The sequence below is a fragment of the Myotis myotis genome, unplaced genomic scaffold (genome assembly GCF_014108235.1).
Source record: "Myotis myotis isolate mMyoMyo1 unplaced genomic scaffold, mMyoMyo1.p scaffold_m19_p_14, whole genome shotgun sequence".
Classification (NCBI taxonomy): domain Eukaryota; kingdom Metazoa; phylum Chordata; class Mammalia; order Chiroptera; family Vespertilionidae; genus Myotis; species Myotis myotis.
This window is the reverse complement of record NW_023416318.1, coordinates 48121278-48148936: the sequence shown is the minus strand read 5'-3', so window position 1 is coordinate 48148936 and position 27659 is coordinate 48121278. Positions and strand designations below refer to the sequence as shown.

The 27659-nt window shown below is 34.4% G+C and overlaps 1 protein-coding gene and 1 pseudogene across 13 annotated transcripts in view; one reads left to right on the top strand and one right to left on the bottom strand.

Moving 5' to 3' along the window:
* Window positions 1–27659, bottom strand: part of PUM2 (pumilio RNA binding family member 2) — a 67888-nt gene that overhangs the window by 12693 nt on the left and 27536 nt on the right. For 8 of the 13 annotated variants that reach the window (XM_036335249.1, XM_036335256.1, XM_036335253.1 and 5 more), the window contains 8 exons: window positions 25820–26090; window positions 25483–25576; window positions 23806–23931; window positions 20981–21123; window positions 19268–19397; window positions 15039–15182; window positions 14623–14919; window positions 10395–10631 (listed from right to left, as the gene is read on the bottom strand). In XM_036335249.1, coding sequence (XP_036191142.1) covers window positions 10395–10631; window positions 14623–14919; window positions 15039–15182; window positions 19268–19397; window positions 20981–21123; window positions 23806–23931; window positions 25483–25576; window positions 25820–26090 — 1442 coding nt within the window. The remainder of the gene's footprint in view (window positions 1–10394; window positions 10632–14622; window positions 14920–15038; window positions 15183–19267; window positions 19398–20980; window positions 21124–23805; window positions 23932–25482; window positions 25577–25819; window positions 26091–27659) is intronic. The other 5 variants (XM_036335257.1, XM_036335259.1, XM_036335251.1 and 2 more) reach the window with 2 other exon arrangements.
* LOC118669378 lies at window positions 17600–18512 on the top strand (annotated as a pseudogene).

Here is a 27659-nt window from a genome sequence, read left to right as displayed (position 1 = left end):
AACAAAGCAGTTGTGGTTAGCAAATAGTTTTGACAAAGTCATTCCTCAAATAAAAGTCACTTAAACTAAAAATTCAGTCAGTAGAGAAATTTTTCACCCCACTAATTCCTGTATGTTTTAACAAAGAAATAAAAATGGGAGGAAAATCTCACACATTTACTTAATGTGTGTGGCTATGAGATAAGGGGGAAAAAAGAGACTAGAAAACACGAGGAAAAACTGTATTTGTTCTTGGCAGTTTAGTTTACAGCATAATTATAACATCTAATATCATACACAAAACCTGTAGTTGTTCTTGGAAGCATGGTTTAAAACTTCATTATAACAACTAATGTCATACATACTAATATCAATAACAGAATACTGAAACCACCAATAAAACTTTCAGTTACATTAACAAGCAAGTTGCAAATAACTAGCCAACACAGGTTTGAAGCCACTGAAAAAGTTTGACTAAAATTTGGAGTATTAAAGGAACACAGAAGGCTAATCTGTATTTTTGGAATATATTTAAAAGCACATTAAGAAGTATATACTTCTGTGTAAAAAAAATCATTTCTTAGTTAACACATTGATAAGTTTTTATAAGTTAAAAAACCACAATAATATTAGACAATAAATTCAAATGACACACTATTTTAAAATATTGTTTAAAAATACTCTCCATAAATACTATTTTATAGATAAGAAATTATAGTAATACATAACATTATTCCTAGAGCTCTAATACTGATCTTTAAGATAACGAATAAAAATCCTCTTTAACTTACATACCATTCTAAACAAGAACAATAAATGGCAGTCAATAGAAACAAAAATAAATATAAGCAGGAAATTGTCCTTAATACATATAACCATTTAAAACTACTTGACAGTGTCCTTTTAAAAAAGAAAATGTATAGAAAATTGCTAAATGCAGATTTAGTAGTTCAGATTAACAAAAATCCAACAGCAGCTTTATGCTATTGTATACCAACTACATGTAGAACAGTGCTGTATATGCAACCAGGCCACAGGGTAAAGATGATGCCAAGGACACACTGTCGGTGCGAAGTTATACAGAGGCGCTAGGCCAAAAAAGTTAAAAGGACAAGGAGCAGTAAAAATGTTATAATCCTGGAGTGAACTGCTTTACTTTCAGTCCCCAGCTTTATTCTTCTTCATTGAATTTCCCTTCATCCATATTTACTCGAACCCTCAGCCCCCTCTCCAATGTTAAGTGCCATAAAATTGCATTCACTCCCATGCTGGAAACCTAGTGTCTAACACATGTCTGTTCAGTATACAATAAATATTCATGAGTATTTTATGTAACATCAACTGCCTAAGGGCCAGTTCTATTTCTTTCTTTAAAAGTGTGTAACTTAAGTCATTTTATACACCAAAACTAACATCAAATTTTCATGTTATATCTAAAAAGTGAAAGAATTTAGTGTCTTAATACTTGTCTCAATTTCCTATTAACTCTTCTGGTCCACTATTATTATTTCTATTTATATAGTTCCACTAACTGTTCACAACAATAACTGACCACTAGCCCATTCAATTCTTAACAATTCCTTAACCTTTCTGCAGGATAGGGGTGCTATGATTAGCATTCCAATTTGTTTTTACAATTTTATTTTCCCACTCCAAGGCCCTCTTTGAAGGTGTCACATTACACTAAAACCTATAGCACCCTGCTAGAGTGCATCCTCTATATTCTTTAGTCTAGTTTTCACATCATTACTCCAAACCTATTTCTTACACAAATTTCGTACTGCCCTGTTCACTGCCCCCCCCATGACTATCTCTATATTGTTGCTTATTATTACCTCAAACATAAAGACTAATTTTTTTCTCTTGTCCTTAATACACTAAAAAAAAATTTCAACACCAGTTCAATATACATACTTACTCCAGAAATGACCATGTCAGTTTTATTTGGTATTTTCCAAGTACTCCTAGGAACATGCAACAGAAATTTCTCCCATGTCTAGATATTCTTTAATTACATTCTATCAGCAATTAACACCAAACTCCTCATGCTGACAACTTAAAATGTCTAATACTGTTAAACTGCCTTGAGTTTAAAAAATCTCGAAATTTCGCCTGGCCAGTGTGACTCAGGGGTTGAGTGCCGACCTATGAACTAGGGAGATCACAGTTTGATTCCTGATGAGGGCATATGCCCGGGTCGTGGGCTTGATTCCCAGGAGGGGGCGTGCAGGAGGCAGCTGATGGATGATTCTCATCATTGAGATTTCTCTCTCCCTTCCTCTCTGAAATCAATAAAAATATATTTAAAAAATTTTTTTTAAATCTTGAAATTTCACTTCTAGAAGACTAATTAGTATTTTCACGTATAAAACTAAAAAAAAATTTCACTCAGGGCAGGATACCTTCTTTTCTCTTACAAATTAAGAAGCATTTAAAACCTAATTTATAGCCCTGGCCACTGTGGCTCAGTTGGTTGAGCGTTCTCATGCACTGAAAAGTCACGGGATCGATTCCCGGTCAAGGTACATAACCAGGCTGTGGGTTTGATCCCTGGTCAGGCTGTGCGCGGGAGGCAACCGATCAATGTTTCTCTCTCTCTCGGAAATCAGTAAGAACTATTTAAAACCCAATTTATAACATCATTGATGTTTCTCTCCCTCCCTCCCTCCCCGCCCCTCTTCCTCTCTGAAATCAATAAAAATATTTAAAAAAAAAGATAAAGTAAATGTGGGAAAATAACATTTAGAGTATCTAGATCAGCCGTGGGCAAACTATGGCCCGTTTGAAATGAATAAAACTAAAAAAGACCGTACCCTTTTATGTAATGATGTTTACTTTGAATTTATATTAGTTCACATAAACACTCCATCCATGCTTTTGTTCCGGCCCTCCGGTCCAGTTTAAGAACCCATTGTGGCCCTCGAGTCAAAAAGTTTGCCCACCCCTGATCTAGATGAAGAATATGCTGGAATTATTTTGTATTAATTGTTACAACTTTCTCATAAGCCTGAAATTATTCCAAAATTTGTTAAAAACAATCAAACAGGTCATCTATATTCAAATCACTGCTACTGACAGTGTAAAGACAAAATAGTCCATTTAATTCATCACTGACATCCCCCTATCATTTACCACTTCTTAATCACTATCTAAATAAGAGTGTAGAGGACATGAAGATCTATATTATAATTTCACAGATGAAGTCACTATGGTTCAAATGATGTGACTTACAGCTAGTCAGCCAGGACTCTTAGACCAGAGCTTATCACACAAGTGTGCTGCTCCTTATGCTATTTACATAGTTATCTTTCAAGTTCATTCATGAAACGGAAGGAAGGTTAACAACCTTGTAATTATTATAGTACAAATTATATAATTTTATACGTTTTCATTTAATTCCTTTGAAAAGTCTATTGTTTTAGAATCTTTCACTAGTAAATATCAGAATTCAAAAAGATTTTAATACTGGGAAAATCACAGGGAAGAAAAACAATGCAACAACTAAAACCACTTAAACAGTCTTTTTACTTTTCCTTCCTTTCCCACCTCCTTAGGATATGGAATGATAGCTCCTCAACCTATCAGACCTGTGTGTTCTTTTAAAAATACAGTTTCATCAATCTTATTTAAGACCTACTGGATTACCCTCAGTGGATAATATTTATTAAAGAAAACAATGTATCTGAAGGTTATTCTGATAGAAGAGTTTGGCAGATAAAGAACTAAAATCAAGGTAATTTATTGATCTGTATTATGCAGATAAATAATTTCATTTTATAGCAGGTTGTCAACTACTTAAATTAAAAAATCATAATCCAAGTAAATTCTGGGTTCTGAAGACTACAACTACATACAGGCTACTAGGCAGAGTCCGTTTCAGAAGGCAAACTTCTGGAAAGGTCAAGAAATGTTAAGATGATAATGGAAGATGACTAGTTACTTGGAGTAGGCAAAGAATCAATGGTATAGTAGCTGAAAAAAGTAGAAAAAAGACAACCTAAATATCTGCCTATTAATATGATAGTGTTTTCCTCTTATACACAATAACTGTTATTTAAAAGGCAGCTACCATTTATTGAACACTCTTTGTTGGACACTTAGAGAGTAAACTGCATAAAATGCTATACTGTGCTGAACTGTGTTCCCCTGAAAGTTTGTCTTTTGTTTTAAGCCACTTGACTGCAGTAATTTGCCACAGCAGCCCTAGGGAACTAATACAGATTTTGGTACTAAGAGTAGGTTGCTACTAATAATTATACCGAGGGTTTTTCCTTTTTACTATTATGTCTGCAATGACAAGCAGAGTTCAGGTCAATAGAAGGCAAGTAGTTACGAAGAAAAAAAAAAATGCATTAGGGAAATGATGGGGGACACAATCAAAGGCTCATATGAACATGCAAAGATTATGAGTTAATTATGAGTTAAAAGGGAAGTGTAAAGTCGTCTGTAAATTATGAATTATTCCTTTCCAAAGTGTGTCTCTCCATGTGGACGCTACTGGAAATTTCAGTGGGATAATCCTTTTTTTGTTATGAAAAGTTTAGCACCTGGCTGCTAAATGTTAATAGAATCTTTAATGTCAATAGAATCCCCACAACCTTTGTGACAGGCAAAAACTGTTGTCACACCTTGGTAACCATACTAGGTATTTTAAACAAGCACTCCAAGTGATTCTGATGCTGAACCACTGAATCTGATCAAGTATTTTCTAGTCCTAACCCTGTGATTATCCTAACTGAATTAACTGGTGAAAAATTCTGGCACTGAAGCACAAAAATCACATTTAATGTATTAAAGGATAATGAGTAAAATTAATCACTGTGAACCCAAAGTAGAACTAAGATCAGTAACTTTGTGTACAGAAGTGAAACAAAATAATTTCTCCATATAATACTTTCAGAATTTCTACTCAACAGGTTTCATACTCATCAACAAATAAATGACTTTTAGACACACAAAAAGGTTGAAGCAGTGCTTACATTTATACCACCACGGAAACCTGTAAGTAATATTCTGTTGAGGCTGAATATGCTTTTCTGTGGCCTATCCCTGAGTCACCTGCCTGATTAAACATTCTTACTTCATAAAGTAGGTAATATGTTTGGACTTTAAATGTCTAGATAAGAACTTTACTATAAATCTCAAGAGTAACTAAAGTGAGAAAGGTATCTAGAAGTCTAGTAATCTTATACACAACTTAAAAACATAACCATGCCACTTTGAGATAAACAGTCTGAGAGGCTGATTAGAATATTGTTATTTATACACTTTGCAAAGTTGTTCAGTTAATTATAGGCTAACAGAAAAAGCAAGGATAGTAACAGGAATCAGAATTGTGTTCTAGCCTCAGTTCTGTCATTTACTGTCTCTTGGGCTCATGTGACCTATAATTTTATCATCTTTACTGGGCATATCACTCGGCCAGTCTATGTTAAGAATTAGGATGAAATGAAATAATGAGCATGAAGGAACTTTAGAAAACTACCAAATGCTATTCAGTTATAGAGAACTTACTACTTAATGATAATAGTACTTCTAATGAAAACTTTAAAAAAATCAGTTTTCTGCATATATGAAACTCAGAAAAACTGCACACAGCTTTGCAACCAATTTGAACATACTTGTTTTAATTCTTAGACATTTCATTCTAGAGAAGTTGACTATATGTGCCAAAGGTCAGCAGTTTTAACACATGTAACTACTACTAATAGGAAAATGATCTTAAAAGTTACTATTATCCTGCTCACACACTTAATAAAAATTTTGCTGTGATTGAGAAGATAGGTTATAAAATTTTCTAATCCCTAGAAAGCTAAAGTACTATGTGATTACTAACTACATGATGTTAATGAATCTTCAGAACCAATAGCCACCTTTAAATAATGAATTTCACTAAATACAAAGCTTGGGTTACACGTTTTAGTGTACTTTTCTTACAAAACGCCCCCCACAAGCCAGTTCAAAAATGAAAAGGCACAAGGGAAAATATCCATTAGTTTGTCATGCTCTAAATTAAATACATATACAGAATACAGCTTTTACCCAAGAAGTTCTGTATCAACCTAGTTACTATGAGCATAAAGATTGGAGTAAACAAGAAACCACTAACATTTCTAACATTTTAAAAGTTTACTGAAAGAAGAAAAGAGAGGAAACAAGGAAGGAACAAACTAGTCAGCTAGCTCCAGGTAGAAGAATAAAATAGTGGAAATCTTTAATGTTCTATTACAAATAGTGAAGTATCTTGAAATAAGATGCTGACTTCTATCAGAGAGAATGATTAAAAGTAACAACTGCAGGTAGAAGACTTTTCCTTATCACTACAGATAAATACATGAGAAATTAATTCAAGTATTATTCAACTCTAAACCTGATGCCCAAAATTTGACACTGACTACTCTTTGCATTTTAAAATAAAAATCATGCCAGAACTGGTTTGGCTCAGTGGATAGTGTGTAGGCCTGCGGACTCAAGGGTCCCGGGTTCGATTACGGTCAAGGGCATGTACCTTGGTTGCAGGCACATCCCCAGTGGGGAGTGGGGAGTGTGCAGGAGGCGGCTGATCGGTGTTTCTCTCTCATTGATGTTTCTAACTTTCTATCCCTCTCCCTTCCTCTCTGTAGAAAATCAATAAAAAAAATAAAAATAAAATAAAAATCATTAAAGTTCTCTTTCCTTGTTCTTTTCACATGTTTCTCTGATCCACCAGTAATTTAAATGCTGTTTGTAGAGTTGAAGTCAACAGGAGAGCCAATCTGAAGGAGCTTCAAAATGGCCCCAAATGGTAAAATTTTGGGATTAAAAAAAGGGCATAAAATTGATGTCTCAGACTGCAATGGACAGAAACATATCAACTAGTATAAAAATCCATCAATTTACAGATACAATGATGACTGAAAAAACAGTCACCTTTAGATGTTGCTAGGACATCAACTCATTCTCAAAGTTAGAAAATCAAGGGGGAAAAAATCAAGCATTATCCTAACTCATATATGAACTATATATTTCACGGTAACCTCACAATTGATAAGGAAAAGTTCTTCTTCTGGAAAAGTTCCAGCTAATAAATGCAGAAGTAACCAGAGAAGTAAGAGTATCACCATTTTACAACTGCTGCAGAAATAGTTAGGTAATGATCAAATGGACAACCTCACAATAAAGACACCAGACATGTGTCTCCTGATAGAAGTATAGAACCATATCCTGGCCAAGATGATAAGCCAACAAACCAATAATTAGATCAAACCCCTAGGCTTAATTCCATTTTACAGGAAATACAGAGAAATAATGTTAATATAGAGGAACATGTTAAATACTATCATTGCTTATTGCTATACGCAAAGTCAAGAATATGGGAAAGGCAACAGGAACAAAGTTTCTTCAACAAATACATGGAAAGAAAAAGAAAAAAGATGAAGGGGAAATGGTTCCTATAAAAAGACATATCAAACAAATTTAATGTATGGACCTTATTTGGATCCCGATTCAAACAATACAATTGGAAAAAGACATTTAAGTAATGACATTTAAGGAATTAAAAGTAATGAAAAATTACTAATTTTAAAAGGTATGATAATGACATTGTGGTTATAATTGTTTTTTGTTTTTTTTAAAAAGAGTTGCTCTTTGAAATTTCATACAAGAAAATGGAGGAGCCTGGCTGGCATGGTTCAGTGGTTGAGCGTTGACCTATGAACCAGGAGGTTGGAGTTCGATTCCCAGTTGGGGCACATGCCCTGGTTGTGTGCTCGATCCCCATTGGGGGCTTTCAGGAGGCAGCCAATCAGTGATTATCTCTCATCATTGATGTTTCTGTCTCTCCCCCTCCCTTCTTCTCTGAAATAAATAAAAATATATATTAAAATGAAACATCTTTCTTGGGAAGCCAGAAGCACTAAATGCTGTCATTAGGCTTTTTTTGTGAAAGTGACTAGCACAAGCAAAGAGAGAGCTGGTAAGAAAAAAAAAAAAAAGTTAACATGTTTTATCCAATACTTTAAAAATGTAGCTATCAAGGTCTATCATTAAGTATAATGATTGTGTGTCTTAAAATCTCAATAATTTGGAACTAATTCCAACCAATTCTAATGAAACTGAGAACTTTATCTCATGATACTATACTCCTAATGTGTGAGCTCAGTAAAATTATTTTTAAAATGAATATGCAAATTCATTTCCACAGGAATTTTATAAATAATCACAGCCCTGATAACTTGATTTATAAAGAAATCCACTTAAAGGACATACAATTTAAAATAGTTTTTAGACCAGAGAGCATGTAAGTCTTGCATTGTGACTGAATCACAGGAAAGCAAACGATCAACCATTTCCATGAACACTAAACCAAGAGCAAATTTATGAAATTACTTTCAATCCAGCAGAGTCTATTCCTTGTTAACAATATTGTCTGTCATACTACATACAATTAAAGCCAGAGGAAACTAGAGAGTAAACAAGAAAGTAATCTACAGATAATTCCAATCAGAGGTATATTAAAGTATCAGATTTCAAGGTGAAGGAATTTAATTAAGGGTACAAAGTATCAGGATAATGTAGAACTGCTGGCCCAAGTTATGATTTCTCTTAATTGACTAGAATTCCTTCCTTAAGCATCTATATAGCTAGATTTTTACATTCTAAAATAAACACACCTAGATTGCTACTTAATCATAGAGACATCTGAAAAGTAATTTATAATCCAATTTCTAAGCAACCAGTGTAGAATAATTAATGCTATTTATACAGGCTTTAAAGCACAACATAAGCAGTAACAGTTGACAGGAATCTGACCTGAAACTTACCTATGAAAAAAATGACAAGACATGACATATAATTTTAACAAATAAAACATAAAACTACTATGAAAGATCTAGTCTTAGTTATGTTCCAAATTTGTGTGTCCATTACAAAGTTTCAAAGGCATGTTTTACAGAAAGGTGGAGGAAGTAGGTCTGAACAGAAATAATAGAAATCAGGAACTGAGCAGCTCCTGTGACCGAGAAATAATAAATGAAGGTGTTAAAATAAAAACTGATACATTTACACAAATAGTGCTGCAAAACAGATCATAGGAGCCCACCTGAATAAATTCATTATTTGTGTACATATATTCAATATCCCCCATAGAGCAAAGGTCCAGAATTTGGGGTAGAGGACCCATCTTTAAAACGAAATCTGGCCCGACCAGGGTGGCTCAGTAGTTGGGCGTTGACCCATGAATTAAGAGGTCACTGGTCTGACTGCTTGTCAGGGCAAACGCCCAGGTTGTGGGCTCAATCCCTGGTAGGGTGTGTGCAGGAGGCAGCTGATCGATGTTTCTCTCTAATGAATATTTCTATCTCTATCCCTCTCCCTTCCCCTCTTTCTAAAATCAATAAAAACATTTTTTTTTTTTATTTTAAAAGGATTTTTCAATGACATAATTCTAAATGATGATTACTATAAAAGATATTTTTGTTACATGGACACTTACTGTATTACTGAGCTTTAAGAAAAAAAATATCTATACTCCTATGATGAGGGGGAGAGGTCAAACATGTCTGCTTATAAGGACATTACTTTTTAAATTGGAAGCAGATTTAAATCTTTCCAAGTACATAAAAATCAGCAATAGAACCTCTCACTTTCAGTTGAGGTAATTAGGATTACAAAAATCCAAACTCTAATTTTAATGAAATACTTTTTAGAGGAGACAGGGATTCATATCAAGCCTCAGATATCCAAAAACCCTTCTAAATATACTGTTAACTACTTGGACAAATACTTCCCAGAAAGGGAAAAAGGTAACCACTAATTCAATAATCTTAGGGTGGGGACAATTTTAATACACAGATATAAACAAAGTTCTAAATGCTCCAACTTCAAGGATACAATACGCCTAAACCATTTTTTTTCCTTAAACATATTTAAAAGAGAAATATATGGACCAAACCCTTAGGTTTCTTTACCTCACAAATTCATATACCCTTTGGGTAAATGGCCAAGCATTCAAAGGCCAAAGCAAAAACCATTGTACTCAACTACATAATTTAAAGTTAAATAACTATGTGACTAATTGCTTTTTTTCTGGTGTACAAAAACAATAGTGAAAATTCTCTTTCACTATCATGTACAAATAGTTGACTTTTCAGATGATCTAAAACACATACAAATCAAAAGCACAGACAAGAAAAAAACACACCACTGTATTTCATAAAAGAAACAAGATACAATAGGGGTCTTTACCTTACTGTACATTAGACCCTCACTTTAAATTTTCATGATAAAAGAATTTTTTCAAAAGGCTAATATCTAAAAGCAAAAGCAATTTGGCATGTTTTATCCAACATTAAATATTTCACATATATTATAAACACACACACACAAACACACATGTATACATACAAATAAAAAGGGTTTTGGTTGTTTTTTTTTACCTAAATGCAAACTGGATGAGGATCCATGTGATGAAAGTGATGGCGGTGGCGTAAGTGAATGTCCTGGAGTTTGGCTTGGCAGAGGCATGCCTATTGGACTTGGAGAGGAGGAAAATCCCAGACTATTGTAAAATGGTTGCCCTATGGGTGCTAGGCTGCTACTAGATCTTTTGTACAAGTCAGAGCTAGTAGATAGAGACTCTCTCCTTGTGGCACTACTACTTGCAGAACTGCCAACTGAAGAAGAAATAAAAAAAACCCTAATTACATACAGTGTTAACTGAATAAAACCTATCCCCAACTCTTGCTGGGAAATAACAGGAGTGATCACAATAATTATTTTTAGAAACATTATGGAGAAGATAATTACTGTGATAACTATATATACACTAACTTCTTAATCATAAAAGGGTATAAATGCACCCCAATAAAGTAACCAAATATTTAACATAGCAGTCATATGTTCATTATTTCACACATATTTATCACTGACACATATGATTACTGTGCTTTAATACCCTGGTATGATTTATAAACCCTGGAATTGTAAGTAGTCTGCTTTATGATATGCTAGAGAGTCAATTCCAATAAAGTTAAATTTTGCTAGTGTCCTAATCTCTGGAGCCAGTTCCCAAACTTCAACTCAATGCCAAGAAAAGACTACACTAATAAACAGAATATTAACGTATTTCCCTCATCATTCACATTTAATTTGGCTTCTACCTTGTGTTCAAACCATAGTACTTTAAGTCCATACTGGCCCGAATATTATTCAGCTGTGAAATATAGATGGCAGCTTATTCCCCACTATACATTCTCCTTATCCTTCAACAACTAAATTACAAAATATATATGAAAAAACTAAACTTTTAAAAAATTGTTGTCATCACTGTTATCACACCAAAAACATGCTTTCACTTACCCCTCAGGAGCTTCCATTCCTAAGTTTTTATTACTGGCCCTCTTAGCCCCTTACTCAAGTGAAGACTGATCAGCCTATTTTTTCTTAGATAATATATAATTATTTTATATTACATCTTTTATTGTCCTACATACTGAATTCTTTTTACTTAATTCCAAATTCAACTATTAACCTCTACTTAATTTTTCCTTTTGTGCTCCACAAAAATCATAAAATAGTATCACATCATCATATAGCTGTGCATGCAATGAACAGAAAGCAAGATTTGACATTTAACATTTATCTGGATAATCAAATTCTTTACGTGTTTGAAGTGGCTGTTCAATTCTTGTCTCACTTGGTATAAATATTTTCAAGTATACTTCCACTTATTTCTAAGCACTGTCCTTTTAAACCAAATGCCTTTTTCATCTAAGGAAATTTCACATTACTTTTCTTAACCTGTCAAGTTTTTTAAGAACATGCTCTATATTCAGACCAATATGGTAATTTGCTTCAAGAGAATGTTAAAGTTTATATTTGGACTTGGTTTTTTAACCTCAAGTCAATTATATATAGGTCATAAGGGTATAGTTTAAAGAGAAAAATTAAGCAGAGTACATGATGGGTACACCAAGGTAAGCTTATAATTCAGACATAAAGAAACTTTAATTACGTTGGTTCTTGTCAAATTCAAAATTCTATAAAGAAAAAAACCAGGCTCCCACGGCTATATTAGGCAAAATATTATAACAATATTCATTCAACCTTTTATACCTGCCAGTTCAGTTTCTGAAAGACTGATGTTGATGTGTTTTATTGAAAATTTTACATCTTAAGATATCATAACAGGGAAGTATCAGGTAACTATATGCATTTTAATAGCAAAAAAAATCACAAACAAATGTAAACGCTAATGTAGTAAATAGCTCTTTTGAGTTGGTTTTGTCAAAACTGTCAGTGTTTGCTACAGTAACTATGCTAATTTAAAAGGACACTGTCAAAGTGATTTTTGTAAGACATGGCTACATTTTAAAGTCCTATTTATTTCAGTAACAATTTAACTAACTGACAAAGACAATAGCTCTCTAATGAAAACAGTAGCACTATCTTTCTCCTGGCAAATAATTAAATGAACCGTAATTTTGACACATGCAATATTTTCCTCCAAAAAGGAAAAGCCAAACCAAACATTTAAAAGTAATTCAGAAATAACTTTAAACATATACAAACTAGCTCCTTTTTACTATATGCTTAAATTATCTGCAAGTGTAATATGAAATATAAAACAAAGTCTATCTAAAATATCTAAGAAGCTAGAAAATGGAGTCACTAATCATTAATTAACTGTGTATATAAAATGTTCAATTGCAAACTTTCAATTGTAACAGCACTTTCTAAATAATGGGTATCAAAAGGATGATTTAATCACTATGTTACAATGGTTAAGCTTCTTGGCCAACTGTTTTATACATTAGAGTACTTAACACTGTTAAGCATTAATAATTTCATCATATAAGAGAATGACTATGTATGTTATTGTGTGCAAAAATGTGCACATACCACAATATATTTTAAATTTCGTATAGGCATGGAACTGCCATAATGTGAAACAGCAATGATAGATTTGTAAGCAAACATATCGTAGCACTTGAATGAATTCTCACAAAATGTCCAAGAAGAGGGAGATGGTATAAGACTATTTACTAGTATTTGGGGTGGCAATTGTTAATACCCTCTGAAGCAAGATGAAACAGAGGTACCCCAGACTGAAAATCAGAATTGAGTAAGCAATGCTCATAGAGGCATGAAGAAGGTTAAGTTTTGGGGAAAGAGGCATCTGTAGGGGTCATTTGTGGGAAACAAAATGTTCAAGCCAACCATTTCTGAATGCAGGGGAAGGCTCTTCAAAACTAAGAGACAAATGGGAATTTGGAAGAATTACATAAGGGGCCCTACAAATCTATACCAGACCACCAGTGACATATTTTATTAGAAAAGGGTACACGAGGTTTATCAAAGCTCTTCTCTATTTTCCTTGGGTTACTTAGGGTTTATAATTTATAGTTTATGAACTAGTTATTTCAACAAATTTTGTGTTTTTTAAAAGTTATATTCTCTTTGATTTTCTTTGGCATTTAGGATTACTTGGGGAAAATGCTTGTCAACTGTGTTAGAAGCAAAAAATTAGTCCGAACGGAGTCCTTGGGCTGGAGATAAGAATACTAAACTCCAAAAGGGATTATAAAAAAAAGAGTAGAAAAATTAAATTAAAAGATTGAACGGTCTCCATGTTCACTAGGTTTTCCCTCAGAAGTTATCGTGCCCATTCTTTAGGCAATTTTGTTAGGCAAGGGTTAAGTCCCTATTGTATTACATTGTAACAAAAAAAGCATTTTGCATCTAAAAGTTTATAGCTGCTATTCAAGACCATTCCTCCTATAAATATTAAACCTGGAAAGCATATTAATAATGGCTGACACGTTAGTTTTGCCATTTTTCACACCAGAAAAGGATATAACTTAATGGGTGGGAAAATAGACGAGAAGCAGTTTTAATGATTCTAAGAGGTGAGAGAAATAAGGGTAAGCAGCTTTCCCCCTAATGCTTCCTGAATACACTGGAAATGTCAGAGAATGATTAATACAAGGTGTTGTCAACAGTGGGCCTCTTCTCATTTCACTCAATTACAAAATCAGTTTGTATGGATAAGTTATTTATTTTGTGAAGTTATTTAACATTTGAATCTCTCAAGTATTATATATAAAATTAGGCCCTGGGAAAAACACCCTTTCAAACAAACTTTTAGTGATAAAAAGGCTAATTATTTAATCTAAAATAAAGTAAGCACACTGGTAGTTTCTTAGGGACTGTTTAGAACATTTCATTATATTTTATTTTTATATATTATATGAAATAAAGAAAATCATAAGAATCAGTAGCATTTAATAATAAATAATCTAATAAGTACACAAAAACACCAGAAATTTAAGATGGCAAAAGTATTTACTTCCACAAGCATTATGTACAGAATAAGGAAGAGCTAGTAACTAGCATAAAATACTGCTCCAAACAAACCTACTAAAACAAAAATTACAATTCTTAAAGCCAGGGGAAAATGTGTTGTATTTGAGAAAAGGATGGACTGCTTGAAATGAGTTAAAACATTCATAGCTATTTACAGATTTGCAGGAAGTAGTTTGCTTCTACAGAAACCAATAAACCAGTATTTTAATCCTGTCCTTTCTACACTACAAGCTATTTATTATTGCTTATTTTAACATTAAAAACATACATATACTGGATATCATCTTAAAGGGAACTTACCTGATGAACCAAATCCACTGAGAGCAGAGCCTATAGCAGCACCCAAAGAACTACTGCTTCCAAAGCCAAGAGATGTACTTCCAGGTTGGCCAGGTCCGTGAGAAAATAAAGAACTGCTCTGGGAGCTATTAGTCAAAGATGTGCTCCCGTAAAATGAATTAGACTGTAGATTAGTGCTTGGCTGCTGTTGCTGCTGCTGCTGCTGTGGTGGCTGAGTGCCAATTGGCCGAAATAGACCATTTGTGCTGCCTGTAAGACTATTTGCAGTTCCTCCAGCTGCCGCTGCTGCTGCCGCTGCTGCAAAGTAAATTGCAGATACTTCTTAAAACTACTCAGAAAAAATGTTTCTGTTTTTTAAAATATCTCAAACAACATCAGAAAAAAAAATTATCCCTGAAAACGCCAGTTACACTTACCAGCTTGTGCTGCTGCTGAACTAATTAAAACAGGTGTTGGAGCCATTAATCTAACTGGAGCTCCAAGGCCAGTTCTTGCTCCAGGGCCAACCACTAAGGCACCAGTCTGATCATAATAGGCAGTTGGAGCTAGTACTTGATAGCCTAAACAATATTAAGATAAATGTTTGATGAAAACATGTATTGTAGAAAACATGCATATTTATTTCCCCCTGAATGTTTTTATCAAGCAAAAAACATAGCTATTATATACTTATTTATATAAAACCCGTAGTTACTATATGAAAAACATATTTGAGAAGGTATGGCTAAACGTGTGAAAATGTAGTAAAGCATAGGTTAAGTTTTAACCATTTGTACGCCATAACCGTCTATAGACGCAAGCGGCGGGCCTTTTTAAATTAAATTCAAAATATCGTGGCAGTTAACTGGTTAACAAAGATGTCTTTCACTTGTGGATCACAAAATAAGGTATTTTCCTTTATATAAAAATTATCAAGTGCTGATAAAAAAAAATATTCCTATTTAGTCATTTCTGAGAAGAGGATGGATAAAAAGACTAAGAAAATGAGTTATAACAAGATATAGAAATGTTTATTACACATTAGTTAAGTTCTAAACCAAGTGCCTCAGTAACAGCATTCCCTTAGATTTTCATTTGTAAGCATCTCTTTAAAAACTTAAATCATGATATAAACAGATACCTTAAAATCATAAGGTAACAATCTATTTGTAAAGGTTCTCAAGCTAAAATTTGAATAAAAATCATGCAGGCATTAGTTTTTTTCATAGCCCTGAACACAAGGCAGGTGACAATTTGCATTATTCCAACTATAGGAGAGTGAAGTTTACCTCTTAGCAGTCTTTCTCAGTAGGGATTCCTCATCTGAACCACAGAACAGAAAATAACTATTTTGCCAATTCTCCCAAGGATGATACATTAACAAGTATCACTGTAGATGCACAGGAGAGAAGTTAACTACAAATAGTGGATACTTTAAGTCAATAGGGCTTAGTTTACTCCCAGAATTCAAGAGAAAGTCTGCCTTATACAGTAACAGGGACTCAAGCTCAATAGTGACAACCACTTGAAAAAAGGTACTGCCAACCTCCAATACTAAGTTTAAACACTAAGACAACCACTTTCATGTGTAAAGGTTGTTTTTAATTAAATACAGTAATTTTGACTGTTTTACAATTACAGTTTTATTGTAATAAATATAAATTAGGAGGACTAGTCAAAAGAAGAGATGCAAAGGGCAAAATCTAGGAGGAACGCAGAGCTTCCAAGAACTTTCCTCACGAATGAACTCCTCATGAAATGATAAATTTGAGATTATTAGATATCCAACAGGAGAGGTCCAATAGGATATACAACTCTTAAGTTTAGAAAGTAAAAAATCTAGGTGTTGTCAACATAAAGATAATATTTAAAGCTATAAGACAAGATGAAATCACCAAGAAAATAAAAAAGGGGTCTATGGATTGAGGGCACTTCACATTAAGAGGTTGGAGAGAGGAGGAATCAGGAAAGAGCCTCAGAAGGAATAACCAGTACGGAAGAAAAAAAATTTAAACAATGTGGTTTCTTGAAGGCCAAATTAAAAAAAAAAAATAATCAATGAAGATTGAGTGATCAATAATGTCAAATGGTGCTAAAAGCCACAAGTTGAGAACTGAGCAATGGAGTTAGCAACCTGGAAGTCACCTGGTAAAGGACAAAAGCCAAACTGGCAAGTTCAGTAAAGAACGAAACCGAAGACCCACAAACAAGTACAGACAATGCTTTTGAGGAATTTTGCTGTAAAAAAGGGGGTGTTGAGAGTAACTTTTTTCTTAACCAGAAATGTACTTAACTAGCAGAACATGATAATTTGTTATTGTGAAATAAAACACAAAAAGTCAAAAAAGTTTAGTGTTAATGATTGTAACACAAAAAAGTATAACCACTATCCTAGTCAATAGAAACTGCCCAGGAACCCATCTCTCCTATGTCCTTAGCTTAACCACAGTTTTCTCTTTCCCTTAAAAGAGTTACACATTGCCGAAACCGGTTTGGCTCAGTGGATAGAGCGTCAGCCTGCGGACTGAAGGGTCCCGGGTTCGATTCCGGTCAGGGGCATGTACCTGGGTTGCGGGCACATCCCAGTGGGAGATGTGCAGGAGGCAGCTGATTGATGTTTCTCGCTCATCGATGTTTCTAACTCTCTATCTCTCTCCCTTCCTCTCTGTAAAAAATCAATAAAATATATTAAAAAAAAAAAAAAAAAGTTACACATTGTCTTATTATTTATAACAATCACTTGGCTTAGATTATTTAAAAGTTTTTATATATAATTCATCCAAGTGGTTGTATACAGATCTTCCCAGTTTCCACTTCCATTATTATATAGCCCCTCACTGGATGGGCACCAAAATGCATTTATTCAGTCATCATTTACTGGCAACAGTCTGGGGCTACTATCAACAGTGCTGCCATAAACATTTCTGTACATGTATCCTGAAGTGTATGTGTACATATTTCTCTAACATATAGTAGTTGACACCCTGAGTCATAGAGTATGCACATTATTTTCAACTTTGGTAAATAATGCCAAGCCACTTCCAAAGTGGTTGTGCAATTTTATACTGTTACCACCTTGGTATTAGAGTTCCCACTACTCCATGATTTTAATAATACTCCACGCTGTCAGGCTTTTTAAATGCGGCCAATCTGGGTGACTCTGCAGCGGTATGCTTCACGGATACCACCCTCTGTGGGTCCTACCTAGAGTCCCTGCCCTCTTCTCTTATCCATGGGCTTCACCACCCTGAACTCTCCAAGGGCCTGTCCTTTCCCAGTCATGTGCCAGACTTGGCACAGACTCTGACCATGGCAGCCCTCTTTAAGTAGAAACCCTGGATGGTGTAATAAAGAACAGAATTGAGAGTTACGAGAGGGCTATAAACAGAGATGAAGCAGCATTAGAGAGACAAGAAAAACAGGTAAAATCAGAAATTAAGAAAATGGCCAAAATTGGTAATAAAGAAGCTTTCAGTTTTAGCCAAAGAGCCTGCACAACTATGGAAACAGCAAACAGAAACTTTTGCCTTAAGTACAAAAGTCATTTCTACATCCACACACAAGTGACAAATTTCCAGATGAAGATGGCTGCGCAATGTCTGCTATAGCAAAGACAACGTAGGCAGTTGACAAGAAGATGAATCCACAAAAGACATTACAAAAAATGCAGAATTTCCAGTAGGAAAATATGAAAATGACTGAAGAAATGATTGATGACACACCTGAGGACATCTTTGATGGCTCTGATAATGAAGAAGAAAGCCAAGATACTATGAATCAAGTTCTTGATGAAATTTCTGGAAATATGGCCAAAGCTGTCAGCTCTCTGAAGCTGACCATCTGACTCTACTTCAAAGGCTACAATCTCCAATGAAGAAATTAAACAACTCAAAGTTTTAGGAATGGATTAGTTAAAAAAGCCGTAACATTTCATTTATAATTATTTAGTTATAATTATAAACCAGGCATATTGCCAATTTCTTTTACAAAACACATTTATTTTGCAAAAATGAAGACCATGAGTGAACAGGTGTTTCCTAACCAACTGGTTTTATTTCTTGAAGGACTGCCATGAGAATTCTGGGCTACTTTCAGCTGGAAAGATGCTACAGTTTATGCCACAGAGAAAAAATGGCCCTGGCTGCAAAGCTCAGGTGGATAGAGAGTCATCTCAATACACCAAGGTTCTGGGTTCAATCCCTGGTCAGGGCACATACAAGAATCAATCAATGTATGTATAAATAAGTGAACAACAAATCATTGTTTCTCTCCCCCCACCCCCACCCCCCGCATCCCCTCTTTCTCTATAATCAAGTGTGTGTGTGTGTGTGTGTGTGAGAGAAAGGGGGGGGGGTGGGGTGGGGGGAAGCTATGTTGAGAATTCTAATACATATTTTCCATCCCTGTCATTAAGTCTCATAAATAGTATTAATTTCAACTCTTGGCATTTGAATTGTAAATAATTTATTGCAAGGTAGGCAAGATTTTTCACTCTTCCGTGTGACAGTCTACATTTAATATTCTAAATCTATTCAAATAGCCAGTTGCAGGCTCGATCTCTGCTGGGGGATATAGGGGAAGCAGCCAACAGATATTTTTCTCTCTCTCTAAAAATCAATTACAAAATAATATCTATTCAGATTTCTACAATTAACCAACTATATACCTGGCATGCCAGTAGCAAGACCCTGACCAAAAGCCAAAGTTGGATTTGTTGCTGCAAGTGACTCTGCTTGTTGCCCTTGCTGGCCCTGATTGGGAGTAAGAGGGCGCTGACCTGTTCCAGCACGAAGAACCTACAAAGGACAAATGATTTCCTTAAAAACGAAATTATAAAGTAACACATATATAAATGTATCTTGAACAATTTTGTATATACCAGAAATAGCCTTTGAATATTCTTTGAACATATCTATATGCAATGAAATGTCGATTTAGCATGAAATAATCCAAAATACTTAATATCAAAAACACAATCACTGACTCTTGACAACTAGAACAATCTATTTATTAAGGAACTTGGAGGTTCTAGGTCTTTCAGAAAAATTATTTCTAGTATTTATGCTCTGACAAAATCTTAGATGAACATAAGAAGTTTAATTTATGTTTTATTAGTCTTTAAGGCTGAACACTGAAACACAGGAAGCTTAAGGAAATAAAGTATCATTATTCATTTAGTCTGTTACGAGATTGTAGCTGAGTGAAAACTTTTAATTGAACCAAGTTTTTAGAATTCAGAAGCTGCTTTTTAGGGTAAAACCTTGGGGTGAACAAAAGAATACAAGATTACATCAAAACAGAGCAAACTCTTAGGGCTGGTCAAATTTTACTACTCTGCAATATGTAGTTGTTTTAGTGATTAAACACAAGCACAATACACATTAATTTCATAAATATTTAAGTAATTCAGGATAAGGGGGATTCATTCATTGTAAGACCATCCTATAATTAAGTATCACAAATGGGTGCATTATTCAGGTAGTTTGCCTAAAAAAGAAAAAATTTATATTAAAAATAATTTTTATATGATGTTTTTGTATCTATAAGGATTGAGCCAAAAAACAGCTTCGATAGAACATCAATATATAGTATATTAAACTATATTTAAGAAAATTTAGAATAAAATTTAACTGGCAAGTAAATAACACTATACTTGTCATTAAACTGTTTCTTTGCTAAAAATATGTTGAATTTGACAACCAGATATCTGGAATTTATCAATAGTTTTACATTTACCAAAATAGTTCTAGGAAAGTGCTTGAAATTAAAAAAAAAAAAATCTTTGTGATAAACATTTTGTTTGAAGAAGGTAAATCTAACCTTTAGTGAAAATATTTCATCTTTTCGTGCTTAAAAATATGAAGTACCCAGTAATCTTCTTTTTCTGGTCAGAACTATATTAAGTTAATACTTAAAATAGTAATTTAAATATCCAGAAGAAAACTGAAAAAAATTGAAGTGACAATTATTTTGATAGGAACATTATTAGCACACTTTAGGAACTGAAAAGAAAAATGTAATATTGCTAGAGGTTTCAACAGAAATGTACAACTGAAATACAAGCAAATCTTTAAATTCATAGACTACAGATTAGAAAAAAATCATGTAATCGAGACTTGTGCACTAACTACACAGGTATGGACAAAAGTAGATTTACAGTTGTTTGTATGGAAAAAGACATGCAGGTTATGATTATTAAAATAGCTTTATTAACTAAAAAGAATGTCACAATGGCGCAGTAAACCTACTTCTGGCAATCAGATATATGCATCTCACATATTGAAGAAAATAAAGAGAAAAGACACACATCTTGAACACAAAGAGCTCATACAACTTCAGAGACGCTTCAGATATTAACAGAATGAAGGCAGGCCTATACCTGTTGCTGTCCAGGCTGAGCTTGAGATGCGGCTTGCTGATTTGCTGTGTTGTTTGCCGCAGCTGCAGCTTGTTGCTGAAATAAATTGGCTGGATACACCCCCCATGGAACACCATAATACTGAGGTGGAACCACTGCCGGACCTAAACCTCACATCCCCCACACACACACAAAAAGAAAAAAAAAGGGGGGGAAAGTCACTACATTTTATAGATAAATGAGGTCAGTCACCGCTAGATCATAAAAGGGGTATTTAAGACTTAGAGAAGATGTCCTTATAATCCTGTATCCACTTACACCTACTATACCCTTTTACTTTTGCTTATTCTATTAGGGAGAAAGTCTCACTGAAACATTAATTATTGAGAGAGAGAGTGAATATTTAAGAGCAACAGCAGTGGCCTTAATGGAGAAACGTGAAGCTAAACTTAAGAGGACCAATGAATTAACAGGACAGTTAACTATCCAACATTCACTAAATGCCAGTTTATGGGTTTGATACTGACAAACAAGTTAATTAGAAAACATTATTCACCAAAGAATTGTAAGATCCTCTATTCTCAATTCATTACTTCTCTTAAAAATATTTTCTGACTATTGAAAAGAATTATGAAAATAAACTAGACACTCATCTTCTGATTTGCAATCTATAATATAAAACTAAGGAACATTCTGGTACCAAGCTTGCCACAACTATTTTTGAATCGCAAACCTTGAATTTTAAAATATTTTTCATATTTAAAGTAGACTTAGTCACAATTCTCACAAGGCAACTGAAAATCACACAAAAACAGTGTTTATGTGGTTAGGAAAATGGGACTAGTGAGTCAAGGCAAGAAAAAACTAGTTAATATGAGCACAGAGGAACACAAACATAAGAAAGCAAACTAAGAAAAATAGAATTACTCTCTTTTACTTAATTCAAGACAATGTTTGATCCCTAGAAAGTAAATAGCATCATGTACAATAAGCCCATCATTAAACTAATAAGCAAGGTGTCATGATTCCTGACTAAGAAACATGTTCCACTGATATGGAATTTAGTGTATCTAATTTGTAGATTTTTTAAGAGTCAGACAACTACCAAGAACCTCTCTGTTCAAAACGGTATCCAGAAGCCATTAACAGCTATTAATAGCTTGTGGCTATCTAATAATTAAAAGTTGGATAGCCTAAATTGAGATGTGTTGTAAGTATAAATAAACACGGATTCTGAAGAGCTAGCATGAAAAAAGGGAAAAATATCTATTAATAATTTTAAAAATGTTGATTATATATTGAAATTATTTTAGATATGTTGGACTAAATCAAACATATCATTGAAATTAATTTCATCTTTTTTTTATTTCTATAAAGAGGCCACAAGAAAAATTTTAATTACATTATCTGGCTCACACTATATTTCTGCTAGATAGCACTGGTCTTAGAAAGCCGAAGTCCAGAATGCCTACCATGTGCATCTCAAAACTAATGACCTCTTAAAGTTGCTTCTTTCAGTTCCATAGATTAATGATTTCTGTATGAATGATATACCAGCACTTTACACACTAACATCCAATTAAATGGCACCAAAAAAACTGACATGCTTATGGAATCACATGCAGATATAGACCAAAAACTACTCAATGTGATAGATCAGTTTCAGTCAGCAAACTAAGATATTAAACAATATGAAATTAACAATTTTTTCCACTTCTTAAACTCCTGAATAAAAAAAAAGTCCCCAAACTCCTCAGCAAAGACTGTTCTCATTCCAGTGAACACACTTCTGTGGTTGACATCACCCTGTGCCTTCCTTGATAACCAACATAAACCACGCTTAAGACAAATTCATTTCTGTCTTTGTAATCAAGTCAACCTAAAACACGCCCCTCCCCCCAAACTCCTATAGAGCAGCAAATTACTTTGCTGAGTGAGAGACTGTGCCTGACAAGCACGCAACTCTTCCTTACTTAAATGAGCAATAAATACAGCTTCAGTTTCTAAAAAAAATCCCCCCAGCTTTATTGTGATATAATTGACATGTAACACTATATAGTTTTGGTGTTTATTTCAGTTGAGTGGTGGTTTCAAGGTTTCACAGTTTTTAAGAAGTTCTTTGTAACTCCACCCCATCTTTTGTCCCTCAACTTACTTGCAAATTTCAATATTGCTAAATAAACTTTACTTTTACATACTCATATTCAAGAATGCAGAAGCACTTTAACATATACTTTCCCTGATGTGGGTCTTTACAACACTAACCCAGTTTATTTTTTGAGAAGTAACTTTAATTTACATTGTCTCTGTGGGTAATGAATGGGATTGGCCACAAGAATGAAGATTTGTTTGGCAATGTAAGATTTCTGAAACTAAAAAACTAAAAGGTAAATCAATTATGTATAGGAGGAAAATTATCAGGCTTATGTTTCTTCTGTAGCATTACAGTTAAAAAATAAATTCTGGCCCTAGTGGTTTGGCTCAGTGGATAGAGCATCAGCCTGCAGAGTGAAAGGTCCCAGGTTTGATTCTGGTCAAGGGCACATGCCTGGGTTGTGGGCTCGATCCCCAGTGGGGGGCGTGCAGGAGGCAGCCGATCGATGATTCTCTCCCATCATTGATGTTTCTATCTCTCTCTATCCCTTCCTCTCTGAAATAAAAATAAATAAATAAATAAATAAATAAATAAATAAATAAATAACTAACTTCTGGAAACTTCAGCTCATTTTGTATAAACGTTTCAGTTGTTCCTAGGAACTTCAAATTGCCCAAATAGACCAAAATAAAGCTTAAACCAAGATTAAAACTAAATCCATAATAAGCAACAAGGATGAACAATAAGTTACCTGCTAGTGTTGCTGCTGCAGCCAATCCTGCTGCGGTATATGGATCAGTCCCTGCAGGAGGAGCACTAATAATATATGGATTTGGCACAAATGCAGCTGGAGCAAGGCCTGCTGAGAATACACCAGCTGTATTTAAAAGGGGGAGAAATAATGAATGAAAATGTAAAGTATGATTTTCGTCATTAAATAAAAACATTTCTACTTTGAATTTGGGATGGAGAAGGAGAATGTACTTAAATTCTTGGGCATTTAACAATATATTAAAAGTTTCTTCATTTCTGAAACAGAGATTCTGATTGTCAGAGTTTTCACTTTTCCAACCAGGAAATAAATCAAAGTTAGCCAAAATCAGATAGGCATAAAATGGTTACATGTGATAAAATGACATAAAACTATACATGCACACATTTATTATGTCGTATTCCTGGTTTTGGTACTATACTATAATTATGTAAAGTGTAGCTGGGGAACCTTTAAAAAACCCAACACAAACAGCACATACTTGAACTCTAGTAGTAACAAATATGTCATTTTAATAATTCACATTAAAGACTAAAGGTTGCTCAGTTGGCGTGGCTCGGTGGTTGAGTATTGACCTATGAACCAGGAGGTCACAGTCCCTAACATGAAGGTCAGGGCATATGTCCGGGTTGTGAGCTCAGTCCCCAGTGTGGGGCGTGCAGGAGGCAGCCAATCAATAATTCTCTCTCATCAGTAATGTTTCTGTCCCCCCCGCCCCGCTTTTCTCTCTGGGGGGGAAAAAAAAAGACTAAAAGTCCCAAAACCTTAATGAAGGAATAAAATACCTTTAAATTTTTTCTTAGGATTTCTATTTTTAAACCGCTTTAAAAAGAAACATTCTGGCCGAAACCGGTTTGGCTCAGTGGATAGAGCGTCAGCCTGCGGACTGAAGGGTCCCGGGTTCGATTCCGGTCAGGGGCATGTACCTGGGTTGCGGGCATATCCCCAGTGGGAGATGTGCAGGAGGCAGCTGATCGATGTTTCTCTCTCATCGATGTTTCTAACTCTCTATCTCTCTCCCTTCCTCTCTGTAAAAAAATCAATAAAATATATTAAAAAAAAAAAAAAAAGAATGTATGGCAGTTAAAAAAAAAAAAAAAAAAGAAACATTCTGTTCTAGCAGGTTTGGCTCAGTGGCTAGAACGTCAGCCTGCGAACTGAAGGGTCCCGGGTTCGACTTCAGTCAAGGGCATATACCCAGGTTATAGACTCGAGCCCCAGTGTGGGGTGTGCAGGAAGCAGCCAATCAATGATTCTCTCTCATCATTGATGTTTCTCTCTCTCCCTCTTATGTCCTCTCTGAAATCAATAAAAAAATATTTTTACAAAAAAATAAACATTCTGATTTGATAATGGATACAAATAATTTCAATGGAATTTCCAAGTGTTTGACTCTCTCAACTGCACATGGTGAAATAAAATTATTTGCTGACATCTTTCACCAAATTAGATTTTTATATAACCAAGGATACACATAATAATCAGAAACAGTTCTCCCTAGTAAATCTTTACTCCTGCCATGTAATCTATTAATCTTTGATGATCTCAATGAGATGTTTAAAAGAGTAATGAAATAACACTCAGTAAAAGGAAAAACATCTAAATGCTTTAACACAGGATTGAGTCTAATCAAAATGGTAACTTATAAAAACTCACCTATATGTGGCTGCTGAGCTGCGGCTAATGCATATTGCTGCTGTTGAGCTGCAGTTAACTGCTGAACTGTTAATGCATTAGTCCTTTGAAAGAGCTATTAGGGGAAATATTTAATACAAAAATTAGTCTCAAAGCATTACATTTCTATTTAGAAAACTGTGAACAGAATATTTTACACACTTAGGTAAAAAACTTTCTCAACTACAAAAACATTTATTCAATAAAACATGAAGTGTTCCATAGCACCCCTATTATTCATGTTAATGCCTCTTAGCACTTCAGGCTACACACCAGTACATAGTTAAGAGGAGCCTCTGTAAAGGAGGGGCATGCTTACCTGCTGCTGGGAATTGTAGTCAAAAAGGCCTACAGTAGCTCCTGAAGAGTCCATTGGTACCTGATTACCAGGATAGTCAAACTGTAAAGAATCCAGACCAACTTGTTCCATGGCATCCAGATTCTGAGTTTCAGGATTTGAAAATTCTTCAACAAGTGGTTTATTAGTTGTAGGATTAGGAAGAGGGCCCAATCCTTCTGGGGAATTAGTATTGGGGCCCAGGCGCTCAACTACTTCAGTTGGAGAGGCTTGACGACTTCCAGGAGTACGACTATAAAAGAAAACAGAAAGACATTATGAGTAAAAGTAACAACTCAAAAATTGAAATGGGAAAGCAGGAAAATCATAAAAAACACGTAGTTGTAAAGTAGAGAGGACAAATTAGGCATCCCAGGTCACCAACCATTTTACTTTAAAATATTATTTGTCTGTCTAAACTAAATTCTTCTGAAGAACTGACATGGTTTTAGCTATAAAAATTATTAATGAATGTTCTTTCCAATTTAAATAGCATAAAGATATAACTCAATTTTATAGATAAGAAAACTGGCCAATACCACAATTTAGGCTCAGACTACCTAATTTCTTTTTCTCAAAACATAGACAAAATGAATAGTAGGTATAGGAAGAGCCAACTATAAGTGACAACACCTTCCTTACTCCTGGCCTGTCTTCCAGGCCTCAGTTTCTTTACTGAACAAACTAGAGATGACCTGTGGTTCCAAGTAAGAGGAACAAACCAAAAACTATTTGTAAACCTCCCCCATCCCCACCCATGGCAGCTCCCCAATTTGGCATAATCTTTATAACACCAAACTGCTCCAGTTTAATTAAGTCAGAAAGAAATGAAAATGTGTGACACTGGTCAAAACTGCTTTTCTACCGACTAGCCTCCTTAACTTTCCCCAAGAAATTAATTAACACTGGACTAAATTTTAAGCAATGACTTTTTATAAAATCAACATCTCTCATCGTCTAAACTTTCTTTTTACTTCTAGACATAATGAATCCTCATTTATAGTCTGTTTTTCTACAGTAATATATTTTTTAAATTTATCTTTATTGTTGAAAGTATTACAGATTTCCCCTTTCTTTCCCTACTGACCCCCTCCCCCCCCAGCAGTTCCCTCCTGGCCCCTCATCACACTATTGTATGTGTCCACTTATATGCATATAGGCATATAAGTTCTTTGGTTAATCCCTACCCACCCATCCACCCCCATCTTCCCTCTGAAATATTTTAAATAAGATCCTTTCCCCGTACAAGAAATAAGTTTGTTTTGAGGAACAATGAGTTCACAGTATGTTCATATATAAGTGCTTAAATAAATGGCAATAATTATTTTACCTAGCTTTCAATGCCAGTTGTTACACCTATGTAACTGTCCCCCACTATCAGGTATTTTACATTGGGGTAAGTTTGCTAACACATACAGAACATTTTACAAAGTAACTACTGAATTATAAGAATGATTTCCCAGATATTTAGGTGAACTTACATTTTATTTAAAGATCAACTATTGTCCATATAATATTAGAAGAAATTTCAAATTCCTTTCCGCTTTATGCATACCTAATTTTTCATGTGACTATTCCAAAGGTTTATTTATCATTCAGAATATATGGAGGAGGGGAGTGAGACTGAAATGATGTTCTTTAAAATCAGCCAATTAAAAAAATAAGACAGTTTGCTATAGTTTTTTCATTCGTTTCAGTTCTATTCTGATAATGTATATATTGATGACTTATCAGTTAATGTACATATTAATGATATGCAGCAGTGACCATATGGCCACAGCTATTAGATTAAAATACTTTTACACTGGCCGAAACCGGTTTG